The 13708-nt window shown below is 39.1% G+C and overlaps 1 protein-coding gene across 1 annotated transcript in view; it reads right to left on the reverse strand.

Annotated features, from left to right (window-relative positions):
• Positions 1-6697: 6697 nt before the first annotated feature.
• ZNF133 (zinc finger protein 133) overlaps positions 6698-13708 on the reverse strand; it is a 51431-nt gene continuing 44420 nt past the window's right edge. The window contains exon 5 of the mRNA XM_028524571.2: positions 6698-8602. Coding sequence (XP_028380372.1) covers positions 7011-8602 — 1592 coding nt within the window. The 3' untranslated portion in view covers positions 6698-7010. The remainder of the gene's footprint in view (positions 8603-13708) is intronic.

Genomic DNA, 13708 nt, shown 5'->3' on the forward strand with positions numbered 1-13708 from the left:
TCAGAGCAGAAGTAAGTGGACTCAGCTTCCACTTACTTGGCCACCATCTTCTTGAAATCCTCAATATTCTTTTTATTTTGATAATTTTACTACAATGTGTCTTGGTGGGATCTCTGTATTTACCTTACTTGGAGTTTATTGAGTTTCTTGAATGTGTAGATTCATGTTTTTCATCACAGCTGGGAGATTGGTGGTCATTATTTCATCTTCCCCTTTCTTGTTTTTGAGATTTCTATTATATGTATGTCGGTATGCTTGTTGGTATCCCATTATTCTCTGAGGTTCTGTTCATTTTTCTTCACTCTTCTTTCTTTCTGCTCCTCATACTTGATAATCTCAACTGACCTATTTCAATTTTGCTGTTTCTGCTGTTGAACTCCTCTTTAATTTTTCATCTGTTATTATACTTTTCAGCTCTAGAATTTCTGTTTGGTTCCATCTTATAATTTCTATATCTTTATTGATAGTCTGTATTTGGTGACAAATCATTCTCCTGGTTTTCTTTACTTCTTTGTTTAGGTTTCCTATAGCTCTTGAGTATATTTTAAGACAGTTGATTTATCATCTTGGTCTAGTAAGTCCAATGTCTGGGCTTCCTCAGGGACAGTTTCTATTAATTTATTGTGTTATGAATTGTTTATAATTTCTTGTTTATTTGCATGCCTCATTATTTTTTGTTAAAAACTGGGAGTGTTGAATAATATAATGTGGCAACCCTAGAAATCAGATGCTGTCCCTTCCCAGGTCTTCTTGTTGCTGCTTGTTATGGGTTGTTTAGTGACTTTTCTAAACCATTTTTGTAAAGACTATCCTTTGTCACGTGTAGCCATCAAAATCTCTGTTCTGTTAGTTCAGTGGTCAGCTAATGATTTGACAGCTATTTCCTTAAACACCTAGAACCAGTTTTGCAGGTTGGCTCTGTGTGGGGCATTCCTTCAGTATTTAGCCTATTTAAAAGTCTGCTTTAGCCTTTCTTTCTCCTTCTGTGGATCTTAAAATTCAACCACAACTTAAAGATTAGGATATTCTCAGCTCTTTTGTCAGCATGTGTCCAGCCCTGGGCATACAAGTGGCCTTCTAGATTTCCTAGTATATATGTAGGCCTTTTTAAGCCTTCATTTCACCAAGTATCTCTTTTTCTAAATTTTACTTTTTATTGGATTTCTATTGCTTTCCTCCTCTGTTATCTCTTGCCTAAGGTGGCTGAGGTTAATATTCTTACATTTAAATGCTTTCAATAAATGCCACCTGAGAAGCTGCTTCTGTCCTGGGGAAAGTCCAAGTTAGGTGAAATAAAGGCAAATCCTTACACCAATCCTTCAGGGAGTTACCAAATGGATCAAATCACACAACCACAACTCCTTAGGAAGGAAAGTCCATCTTTGTCCTTCTGGTACCAACAACCTTCACCCAGAATATGGACTACTGTCTTTATGGCTTCAGCTTAGCTGGGGGTGGAAGGTGTTAGGTGAATAAGATTTAACCATAGCACACTGTTACCAAAGTCCACAGTTTCTTTCTCTATTTAGCATTCCTTGCTTTTAAGTTAAAAAAATATATTCCAGAGTTCTGAAAAAGTTGATTCTAATGATTTTTTTTGCCAACTTATTCAGTACTTTTATGGAGGAGCATAACTTTTTAAAATTTAATCTTTATTGTGTTTTTTCCATTACCATTTAGTTCCCTTATACCTCTCTCCCCCATTAGTCATCATACTGTTGTCCATGTCCATGAGTCCTTTGTCCTTTTTGCTCAATCCCTCTGTCCCCTAACCGCCCCCCACCCCCAAACTAGCAGTCATCCTGCTCTCTACCTATGAGTCTGTCCCCATGATGGGGCAGAGTTTTAGAGTTTCTTATTCTACCATTTTCAGTGACATCACTCCTGTATGGCTAAATTTTATCTTGTTTACAACAATTAGAAGTGTGTCATTTCCTTAAAAACAAGTCAGAAAAAATGTTAGAAAGTTTGGAACCAGAGACACTCTTAGATAATTTTTAGTATGTAAGTATTTTTATGAACTTGGTGTTTGATACTATTGAAGAAATATAAGAAAAATAAGAGACAACACTAGGCTCTAGAAAAATGAAAAAAGACTCGAGCCTCAAGCTAAAGAATAGAAACTATGTTAATAGCATATACTCTCATTGAAATAGATGTTCAGCCTTATACATATTCAGAGATATTGACTCCCTTAGTAAAGACATTTTCAGATCATGAGGACCATTTATATTGGGATATATGGAATACATTTGTACATTTTTTTTTTTACCAGTACTGAACCATAATTTACTGTACAAGAACTGAAACCTATCAAACAAAAACAATCTATGATTTATGTAATTTTTGATGGAAAAATCATATTTTTCAAGCCATTTTGAAATCTGGTATAACATTTATACCCAAAACCTAGAGTTTGAGGCAAGTTTGAATGAAAAATTATATTTCAGGTCATTTTGAAAAAAAGCTGCTTTAAGACTCATATCCAAAAAACTTCACAATTTGAATATTGATTTAAAAATCCTCCATTACAAGGGCTATGTTAGAAAAAAATTATGGTGGATAATTCATGCCTAAAACCCATATTTAGCATATTTGGATAAAATATTTTGTTTTTGCAGTATCTTGGAAGAAAAGTATGGCATATGGTTAAGTACAGAAAAACTATCCTTTTGAACAATTTTTGGAAAATCACATGGGATATGTCTTAAAATACCCTATTTTTTTTAAGACAAAAGCTGGCAGAGAGCTTACATCTAAGAAGCTGTATGTTGGAATTAAGTTGGGTTTAAAAAGTATCATGTTTGGGGGTCACAATGGAAGAAAGTCTGGCACAGGAATTATGTCTAACAAACCTCCCAATATTAGTCAATTTTAATAAAAAGTATCATTTTATGGACATTTTCAAGAACAATCTGGCACAGAGCTTACCAAAACCCCAATTTGAGAACATTTGGATGAAACATCACAGTTTTAGGCCACTCTAGAAGAAAATCTGGCATAGGGATTATGTCCAATAATTCTAAAATTCTATATGAGCCAGTTTCTAAATTCAAATTTCCAGGCCATTTAAAAGATAAATCTTGCATAGGACTTATGTACAAAAAATTTGAGTGAATTTGAATAAATCACATTTTCTGCATATTTTAGAAGAAAAAAAATTTCCTAAATTTGAGCTGATTTGGCTGAAAATGCAATGCCGGTGCATCTGGGAACAAATAGTTGGCATATGACTTGTTTTCCAAAACTTCATTATTTACATGAAGTTGTATTTTTAATGTCATGTTTCTTGTCCACTTGGGGGAATATTGGACATAGGATTTGTGCACCACCAAACCAATAATTTGAATATAAGTTTGGATGCAAAAGTGTATTTCTCAGCCATTTTGTAAAAAAAAAAGTACATAGCATAGACTTTATAACCATACCACTCTAACAATTTGAGATATCTATATCTATATAAAGATATATAGATATATATATATCTGAAAAATCACATATTTGGGTCATCTTAGAAAAATCTGGCATAAAAATTATTTCCCAAAACCCTAAGGCTTCATGCATTTGGGTAAAAAATTGATTTTGCAAGACCAGTGTGGCCCAGTCTTTCTGGGCCATTTTAGAAGGAAAATCAAGTGTGTTAAGTTTCGGAACACAAATTAAATTGTTTAAATTTGGATTTTTTAAAAATTGCATTTCCTGTGCTATTTTGGAGGAATATTCAGCAGTAGGGCATTTGATCAAGAAACTCTACTGATTAGTTGATTGGTGAGCTTTAGTAAGTTTTGAAATTGCAAAGTAAAAATCCTTTAACTTAGTTCTTCTAAATATATGTTCTGCTTTTTTTACACCTAAAATAGCATGCTAGACATAGTGTTATACTGCCCCCAACTTTCCCCCGATTAATATTAGAGATTCTCTCATTTAATTACATAGAGATATTTCTGTCATTATTTGACAATATAACAGCAACATACTGCATGGTTTACTTTTATTTAATGAGTTCCTCAATTGATGCATATTTTTTCTTTACTAAAATTTGAAAATACTACTTAACTAAAAATATAAACCATTTTGCACATGAACATGTATAACTATTGAATAAATTCCATTAAGTGAGATTATGGGCTCATGGGGAATATAAATTTTTACTTTGATAGCAATCACCAAGTTGTGCACCATAGACTTGTACCAATTTATATTCCCAAGATTAATAAGTGTACTTGTCTCCAGTCTACAACAACATGCTTTCAAATTTTGTAATTTTTGCCAATATGATAGGTGTAAATGGCATCTGTGTGGTTTTCATTTGTATTTTGACTAATATTAAGGAAACCTTCAAATAAAAAACAAAGACTTTCAATATTGTGATCTTCCTGCATCTAACCAGTCTATTTTTTTTGTTGCATTAATTTGTAAAACTCCATGTCTAGAAATATTACGCAGATTTCTTTGGGATATGGACTGCATTATTTCCCTCCAGTTTGTCTTTTGTTTTGGCTGAAGGTGTGGGTTGCCTTTCAGAATTTATATCTCTGTCGCCAAACTTGACCTATGTCTATTATGGCTTCAAGATTTTAAGTCAGTTAGAAAAGTCAGTCCTATATTATAAAGGTGTTACAATGATCTATTGCTGTATAACACACAATACTAAAATATATGGTTTAAGAATAATTTTATTATCATTATCCCTCAGTTGTTTAGATTCACTGAGCTCAGCATAGTGGTTCTCATTGAGGTCTGAAGACTTGACAGAGTGGGACTTCCAAGATGGCTCAAACACATAGTAGAGTCAGTGTCACTGTTGGCTAGCTCAGCTGGGGCTGTTGACCAGAGTGATTCCATGAGGTCTCTCTATGTGGCTTGAGGTTTTCACAGCATGGTATCAGGGTTCAAAGAGTAGGAGCTATATGGCTTCTTATGAGATAGCATCAGAAGTTCCATAATATCACTTATCCTACATTCTGCTGATCAAGCAAGTCACTAATGCCAGCCAATTCCTGGGGAGGGTAACTGGTCTCTATGTAATCATATATATATATATATATATATATATATATATATATATATATGAGATTATATGAGAAGGAACTGATGACATCCATCTTGGGGACTATCTTCACAGTCCACCCTCTGAACACCAGTTCATGTCTGTCCCATGTGAAATATATACTCATCCCTAATACCCTCTCAAAGCCATAACCCATTATGGCATTGGCTCAAAGTTCAGGATCTTTTTATCTAAATCAAGTCAGAGTATACAGATGATGCTTAATCTGAAGATTTATGACTGAAGAAGCATATCTAATATTCAATGTTGATTCAGGGATAGGATAATTACAGTAAATGCTTCTTTTCAACAAAATGGGGATTTAGTATACACACAATAGGTACTAGTTCATAGAATTTCACAAATTCAGCTAGGCAAATGCCACTGGCTCTTTGTTTAGTGCACTGCCCCTGGGAGTAATTCTCCATAGATTTTGTGTCTACCCTTTGAGTTATTCTTCCTTTTCTATAAAAAATGACCTGTTTGCAGTTTAGTACATTTCTAAGCCTGTCTCCCGGCCCAATGGGGTTTTTCTTTGTCCTTTTCAGCTAAGCTGGTGTTTCTGTTGCAAATGTCATGGGTTGCCCAAAACTACGTCTACAGGGCTCTTCAAGTCAAGTCCCTCTCGGGTTTGGGTTGAGTGACAGAGTGCTATAGGATGATATCTTTGAAATTCATAGAAACCATTTTGTGTAGTTCAGAGAGGGTCTAGGAACTGCACACTTAAATCTTCTTAAGTCTTAAAAAGGGGTATTATACCTGCATCCTTGAGATGGTCATTAAAGATCACTTGTTTTGGGCAAAACTTTTGGACTGAAACACAATGGAGGTTATATTAATAAACTTCAAACATGTATCTTCAGCCTTGTAAAACTGGAAAACTATTGAGTGTGTGTACCTAAGAGACCTTAGACCAGTTATGAGATGGCTGGCATGGAGAGTAGGCCTGCAATGGAGCGGTGAGGAGCATGACTGTGAAACCCTCATATTTCAGGACTAATTTGGGAGTGTGGCTTCAAGAGTCTTAGCCCTGTTATTGGAGGACCGAGGAAAGAACAGTGTTAGAGGCCATTATATTTTTAGACTGCTGATAAGAAAATATAGCTAGGGGTGGTCTGATATAGGTGTGATTAAAAGACCCAAGGCTCTAAGACTAAGGAACTGTTTGGTCATAACTGAAAGATCCCTTGGGGATGGAGTGCTTAGGACATTGTATTGTTGAGGAGGCTCCATGTCAGAACTAGGGACTAAAGCCTGACAAAAGCAAAAAAGTTAGTTAGGAGATGATTAAGCACAGAAAACAAACAATAGTCATTTGAGAGCTAAGAGGAGAGATGAAAGGGGAGCTGTCACAGAAGCCAAGAGAAGAGAGTAGTTCAAAATGAAAGTGGACTCCAGAGGAAGCCATATTTTCTGGGAGAAACCTGGAAGATTTCCCCCCCTCACCTGAAATCCCTGAACACATTTCCTAAATTCTCTCCCTATACAAGAGAACAGACTTTCTAATAAGTATACCAGTAACTCAGTTCTTATGTCTTCCAAGAAACTGAATTCTTGTGAAATAGTGGACTTAGGAATTCAAGCTATCTGTACCACTCCTTATTCCCTATCTTTATAGGTGAGTAAATGAGGTATACAGAAAAAGTTAGATTTTTAAAGAAGCAAAGTTTATTAGAACAAAAGGCCACAAAACATAAGGACTTAGCGTGAAGAAAGTAAACTGAGCCAAATGACCTTTGACCACTTATGGAATGCATTTTTCTACTCCATAAAAGTGTTAAAATTTTGATTACTTAGTCCTTGCTACCATCTTCACTTTCAAAGAGTGTAACAGGTCAGAAGATTACCCCAAATAGGTCTCAGGGTCAGTGTGGAGTGGCAGTTGATGGAGAGATTTCATCTTACTGTGCTTATTGAGGTGAGACTTCTGGCTAAAGCCTTGCCCACATGTCTTACACACCTAAGGTTTCTCCTCCTGGTGTGTCATCTGATGTAAGATGAGGTATGACTTTTGGATAAAGCCTTGACCACACTCTCTATGTACACAGGGCTTCTCTTTTGAATGTACCCATTTATGTGTGATTAAAGCTGACTTATTGCAAAAGCCTAGTCCACACTGTCTGCACACATAAGGCTTCTCCCTTGAGTGTTTCCTCTTGTGCCTGATAAGACCTGCCTGGTGACTGAAGCCTCGCCCACACTCCCTGCACACATATGGCTTTTCCCCTGAGTGTGTCCTCTGGTGTGCAATGAGGTTTGACTTCTGGCTGAAGCCTCGCCCACACTCCTCACACACCATGGGCTTTTCCCCTGAGTGTGTCCTCTGGTGTCTGATGAGATTTGACTGCTGGCTGAAGCCTCGCCCACAATCCTTACACACAATAGGCTTATCCCCTGAGTGTATGTTCTGGTGTCTGTTGAGGTGTGACTTCAAACTAAAGCCTCGCCCACACACCCCACACACATAAGGCTTCTCCCCAGTGTGTGTCCGCCTGTGTGAGATGAGGGTTGAATTCTGGCTAAAGCTGTGCCCACACACTCCACATACATAAGGCTTCTCCTTTGAGTGTGTCCTCTGGTGGTTGACAAGGGTCGTCCTCTGCCTAAAGCATCGCCCACACTCCTTGCAGGCATAAGGCTTCTCCCCTGAGTGTGTTCTCTGGTGTGAGATGAGGTTTGATCTATCACTGAAGCCTAGTCCGCAATCAGTGCACACAATGGTTTTCTCTTCTAAGTGTGTCCTCTGGTGTCTAACAACAGCTGACTTCTGGCTAAAGCCTTTCCCACACTCCCGGCACACATAGGGCTTCTCCCCCGAGTGTGTCCTCTGGTGTATGATGAGGTTTGACTTCTGACTAAAGCCTCGCCCACATTCACTGCACATATAAGGCTTTTCGCCTGAGTGTGTTCTCTCATGTATGATGAGTGTTGATTTCCGGTTAAATCCTCGTCCACACTCTGTGCACACAATAGATTTCTCCCCTGAGTGTGCCTTTTGGTGCCTTGAAAGACTTTTCTTTAGACTAAAGCCCTTCTCACACACCCCACACACATAAGGCTTCTCCCCTGAGTGTATCCTCTGGTGACTAAGCAGGTTGGTCATCTTGCTGAAGCCCAGTCCGCACTCTCCACAATTGACTGTTCCAAATCCTAAGACTTCTATCCTCTTCAACAATTTGTCGGTTTCCTCAGGACTCCCCATCTGAGCAGGACTGGCCTCTAATTCCACCCCTTTGATGCCATTCCTAGAGCTCACTGGCTGCCTTTGGGGTGGCTTGGAGAATGCTGCTAAAGTTCTTTTCTTTGTCTTTTCAAATGAAGGCTTGATCCCTTCTCTCTCTTGACCTTCACTCCAGGAACCTGGATCAGAGGCTTGTTGCTGCTTTTTCCAGTCCCCCTGGCACAGATCTGCTGACAGAATGTAATTTTCTGCACACAAGCATGGGAACATCCAGGTGGCATGATTACACATCACATGCTGCATGTGTAACTTCTGACTAGAGAGATCTGGAGGGCAGAAAGCACAGAGATGGAGTTCGGGCTTTGGTTGTCCTGCAGAGAGAAGAGTCTAAGTTAGAAATGAGACTCATTGGGGAAACCCAAGTAATTATGCTAATTATGATGTCAAGACTCAAATATTCTTCAAAATACTTAAAACTTAAGTGCTACCCAAATAAGACCTTCCTTTACATGACTACTTTTCTAGCCTATCAAACATCTTCCATTACATCCAGAAAATCCACTCCTAAGCCTACATATCAGACTGTAAAAGCATCACAGTTTTGACTTTGCAAATAGGGCCAATATGCAAGTCTTCTCCTCCCTCCACTACAGTTATCTTCTAACTCACATCCATCAACACTAATGTAAGCTGTGTCCACAAGTATTTTCTTTGACTGAGAGATCTCTAACCAGAGTACCCATGTGGAAACATCATGTCTTTCCCTATTGCCCTATGAAGACAAAGGGACAGATTGAGAGAGCAGTCTGGTGAACTTCTAGTAGCTAAAGAGATTATGTGTGAGATGCCTGAACTAGTTTCCCCACTCACTAACAAATATTTACTAGAAGATTACTATGTGCCAGAATTCCTACAAGGCAACAGGTTTTCAGCAATGAGCAGTAAAAACAGCCTTAAGAGATGCTCCTTCCTGGTGCTCCTGACCAATTCAAGCCCTGATAATATCCATAATTAATTTAAATAAAAATTTCCTCAGAAATCAATATAAAAGAAAAACTTTCTTCTTATAGTACCCCTTTGTGTAGATGTTAATATTAAATGTATTGTTTCATCACAACTGGTTCTAGTCAGCTGAAGGCAATAAATGACCATACAATTTGAAAAACCAGTCACAGATCTTACCAGATCTACATGAAGATTCTTTCCTTGATCAATGATCTGAACTTTTAAAAACCAACTGTGCACCCATCTACATTCCAGAGTTATTCCATCCTATATAAAATGCTACTGTTTGGGGGGGCCTTTAAAGAGGTAATTAATGTTAAAAAAAAAAAGCTCATAAGGGTGGGGTTAATCCAATATGATGTCTTTACAGGGGGAGGGAGAGACAGCAGGGATGTATATGCACAGAGAAAAGGCCATGTGAGGACATAGTAAAACAGCAGCCATTTGCAAGCCAAGGAGAGAGGTCTCATGAACAACCAAACCTGCTGACACAATAAATGTCCAAGAACTCTATGCCTTCAGAACTGTAAGAACATAAACTGTTGTTTATGCCACCTAGTCTGTGGTATTTTGTTTTGGTAGCCTTTACTTCCTCTGCCTGGACCTTTTCTATCACTGTAGTCAAGGACCTATGCATCTGCCCCATAGTCAGCTCCTAAGTGACTCCTATGAAACCTATCAGTTATTACTGTAAATGTGAAAAAGCCACAGTCCCATTATAAAAGACAACACTTCATCTGGCATAAAATGTAATATAAGTTACATGCTACTATTTAAAAATAGAATACCTAAATCACATTATTTTTTAAAATAAAAATGAACACAGAAATACTATACCAAAAAATACACAACAAAGTGAGTGCTAAGACTAAACAGAAAGAAAAGTTAAAAGGACTATCACATGGAACAAAAAGAATTTTAATGTTAAAAACTTCATTAATAGGTGGGAAGATGGTTGCTTTACTCTAGGCAGCGTTTTTCTCGGCTTCTGTGAAGAGGAGGGAAACTTGCGGATCGGTGGAGAAACAGAGCAAGTGGACTAAGTTACCGAATCACTTCTGAAAGCAGGACATCAAAAATTATTGTGATCACGGAAAAACCAGACAGTAAGGAGACTTCTTCAGGACAAAAGGGGCCTAGGGATCAGCGCGGGGACTAGGGGTGTCCAGTACCTAGGCCCGGTTCTCAGGGCTCCCGGGAGAGGGGAGTTGCTGCTCCCTCCCCCGAAGGGGGGGGGGGTGGGGGGGTGGGTGAGCAACTCCAGGGCAGAACATGTTGCTAGAAGGAACAGATTGGCCAGTTGGACTGGGAAAAATCGCCCAGGGACTATGAACACCCACCCAGAGACCTGGGAGAAGTGAACTGAGGGACTCTAGCCGACAGGACCAGGGGAAGCCTGGAAGTGCGCCTGCACCCCTAGCCCAGAAGAAGTGCAGATTGGTGGAGAGCACAGAGTTGGGATGCGCTCGGTTCGAGCCCCATTGGGAGTCCTGAATCGTGCGCCCGGATCCCGGGAGGGACGTGGCACTTGGTGCATTCCTATAGTAGTGGCTCAGAAATTTCCAGCCAGCCCGACGGGGGGAGCCGGGAAAGGCGCCAATACCCGGTTGGAGTGCAGTTCAGCGGCCGCCACAGAGCTGGAAAAGGCTCGGCTTGCGCACCATCGGAAAGACTGTTTCGCGCTCGCTGTGAACCCGGAACAGGCGCAGCGAGGTGCTAAGGGCGATCCTAGACCCCGAATTTCAAAAGTTTGGGGGAGGGGCGCGCCCTTTTATGATTCGCAGGGAGGGCGCAGTGAATCCCAAAACGTGGCAGGTGCCTCCTGAGATCATAGAGCTGGAATCCTGCAGGACCCCAGAGACCGGAAGAACGTGGAAGTGAGATCCAGAGAGCCAGAGTGCTCAGGAGCGCCCAGGGTACAGCAAGTCTGTATTCTGACAGACTTGCTGAGATTTGGGCTGGGGGAGAGAGAAGCATTTCAAAGGTCCCTCAGCCAGCTGAAGCCAGCAGGATGAGAAAAACTGATATGGCCAGTTAGAAACCAACAAGAGGTTTTGTTTGTTTGTTTGTTTGTTTTTTCCTTTTCTTTTTTTTTCTCTTTTTTGTTTGGTTTGGTATGGTTTGGTTTTGTTTTTGTGGCTCTTGTTAGTTGATTGATTTTATCTTGTGTTTTATGTGACATTTTATTTTTCAATTCTTATTATTTTTATCTCGCAATCCCTTATGTTTCTCTTCCATTCATCCTAATATTATTCTTTCCACTCCAAATTTATCTCTCCTGCACTACATCTTCTGCTTTTCTTTCCTTTTTCTTTTTTTTATCATGCAAGTTACTGTAAATTTGTATTCTTTTTCTCACTTTTCCGACATTTTTTATTTTAATAATATTTTGGTATTCTTTTTCTTTCTGTATAATCTTCTTTGCTTGGCTGGTTATACTGTCATTTGATAGGTTCCCCCTGGTATCTCAGTCACAAGGTGTTGATAAGTTACTATCCTTCATCTGTGTTCCATTAATACACCTCTCAAGGTCCTATACTCTTTATTCTTGTTATCTAGACCTCATCGATTCCGCCACAAGACTGTCACTTTACTACTACTGTTAGTAAGACCTAGTCTATACAATTGTAAATACTTCTCAATACCCCTACCTGATCTCAGCCCACTTTGCAATTTTCTGAACTATACTGTTGTGAGGGTTGTCTCTATTCTTTTACACACTACTCCTATATACTAATCTTTAATCCAACCCTACCTTAGAATCTGACCTCCCACAGCCTCACAGCTTTCTAGATCCAACTAACAATCCTCTAGTCCCCAATAAGGGTCTTACCTCCTTTCCACCCTTTCTAAAACGTGGATAGTGGGGTGGAGGATAACAGTTAACACTATAAGGAGCCAAAGGATAACCCATCTCTTCTCTACTGGCTGCTAAAGTAAATATCATAGTATACTCTCTTGCTGTCTTAAACCATTTTGCCTTATTCCTCCAACTGATCACAAAAAAGAGTAGGGGGAAGCTGTGAACACCAGGATACACGAAGGAGATTGCACCACTGAATCTCACAAATATTCTACCACAGAAGTTCACACCATAATTACAGGGAATCAGAACAGATCAAATTAACAAACAAGAAGAAAAAAGAAGAAACACACGAACAATGAGAAAACAAAGAAACAACCCCCAACTGAAGGGAAAAGAGGAAGCCTCGGGAAAAATGCTAAATGAAATAGCGGCAACTCAACTATCAGACAGTGAGTTCAAAACAATGATTACCAGGAAGTTCAATGAACTCACATTGAGTTTTCAGCAATTACAGGGAAACTACATCAATCTCATGGCACACTATATAAACATGAAAAGGGAAATAGAAACTCTCAACAAAGGTCAAGAGGAAATGAAGAATACAATTTCTGAATTGAAGAACACAGTAGAAGGAATGAAAAGCAGGATCAATGAAGCAGAAGATCGGATTAGCGAGTTGGAGGACAAAGCAGAAAACAACATCCAGAAAGCAAGAAAAGGAAAAGAGACTCAGAAAGAATGAAGAGGGATTAAGAGAAATGCAAGACAATATGAAACGTAATAATATCCGTATAATAGGGATACCAGAAGGAGAAGAAGAAGAACAACAAGGGATTGAAAACCTAGTTGAAAAAGTAATGAAGGAGAACTTCCCTAATTTGATGAGAGAAAAAGTCACACAAATCCAGGAAACACAGAGAGTCCCAATCAACAGGAACCCAAAGAGGCCCACCTCAAGACACGTCATAATTAAAATGGCAAAATTTCAAGACAAATAGACAATCTTAAAGGGAGCAAGGGAGAAAAAGGAAATAACATACAAGGGAACCCCAATAAGGCTAAAAGGTGACTTCTCAATGGAAACACTCCAAGCCAGAAGAGAATGGCAAGAAATACTCCAGGTAATGAGAACCAGAGGCCTCCAACCAAGGCTACTTTACCCAGCAAGGCTCTCAATCAAGATAGAGGGCCAAATAAGAAGCTTCCCAGACAAAAGAAGTCTAAAAGAATACACTTCCACTAAACCAGCTCTGCAAGAGATTCTAAAGGGACTGCTTTAAGGAAGGGAAGAAAAAGAGAGAGAGAGAGAGAGAGAGAGGAACACACGTACATAAAAGACAATGAATAAGTACCTATCAATAATAACCTTAAACGTAAATGGATTAAATGCACCAATCAAAAGACATAGAATAGCTGAATGGATAAGAAAAAATGACCCACATATATGCTGCCTTCAAGAGACCCACCTCAGGATAAAAGACCTACACAGGCTGAAAGTGAAGGGCTGGAAACAAATCTTCCAAGCAAATGGACAGGAAAAAAAAGCCGGGTAGCAATACTCATATCAGACAAAATAGACTTCCAAAAAAGGTCCATAAAGAAAGACCCAGAAGGTCACTTCATAATACTCAAGGGAAGAATCCATCAAGAAGACATAAATATCGTA

This window comes from Phyllostomus discolor, chromosome 9 (genome assembly GCF_004126475.2).
Source record: "Phyllostomus discolor isolate MPI-MPIP mPhyDis1 chromosome 9, mPhyDis1.pri.v3, whole genome shotgun sequence".
Taxonomy (NCBI): Eukaryota; Metazoa; Chordata; class Mammalia; order Chiroptera; family Phyllostomidae; genus Phyllostomus; species Phyllostomus discolor.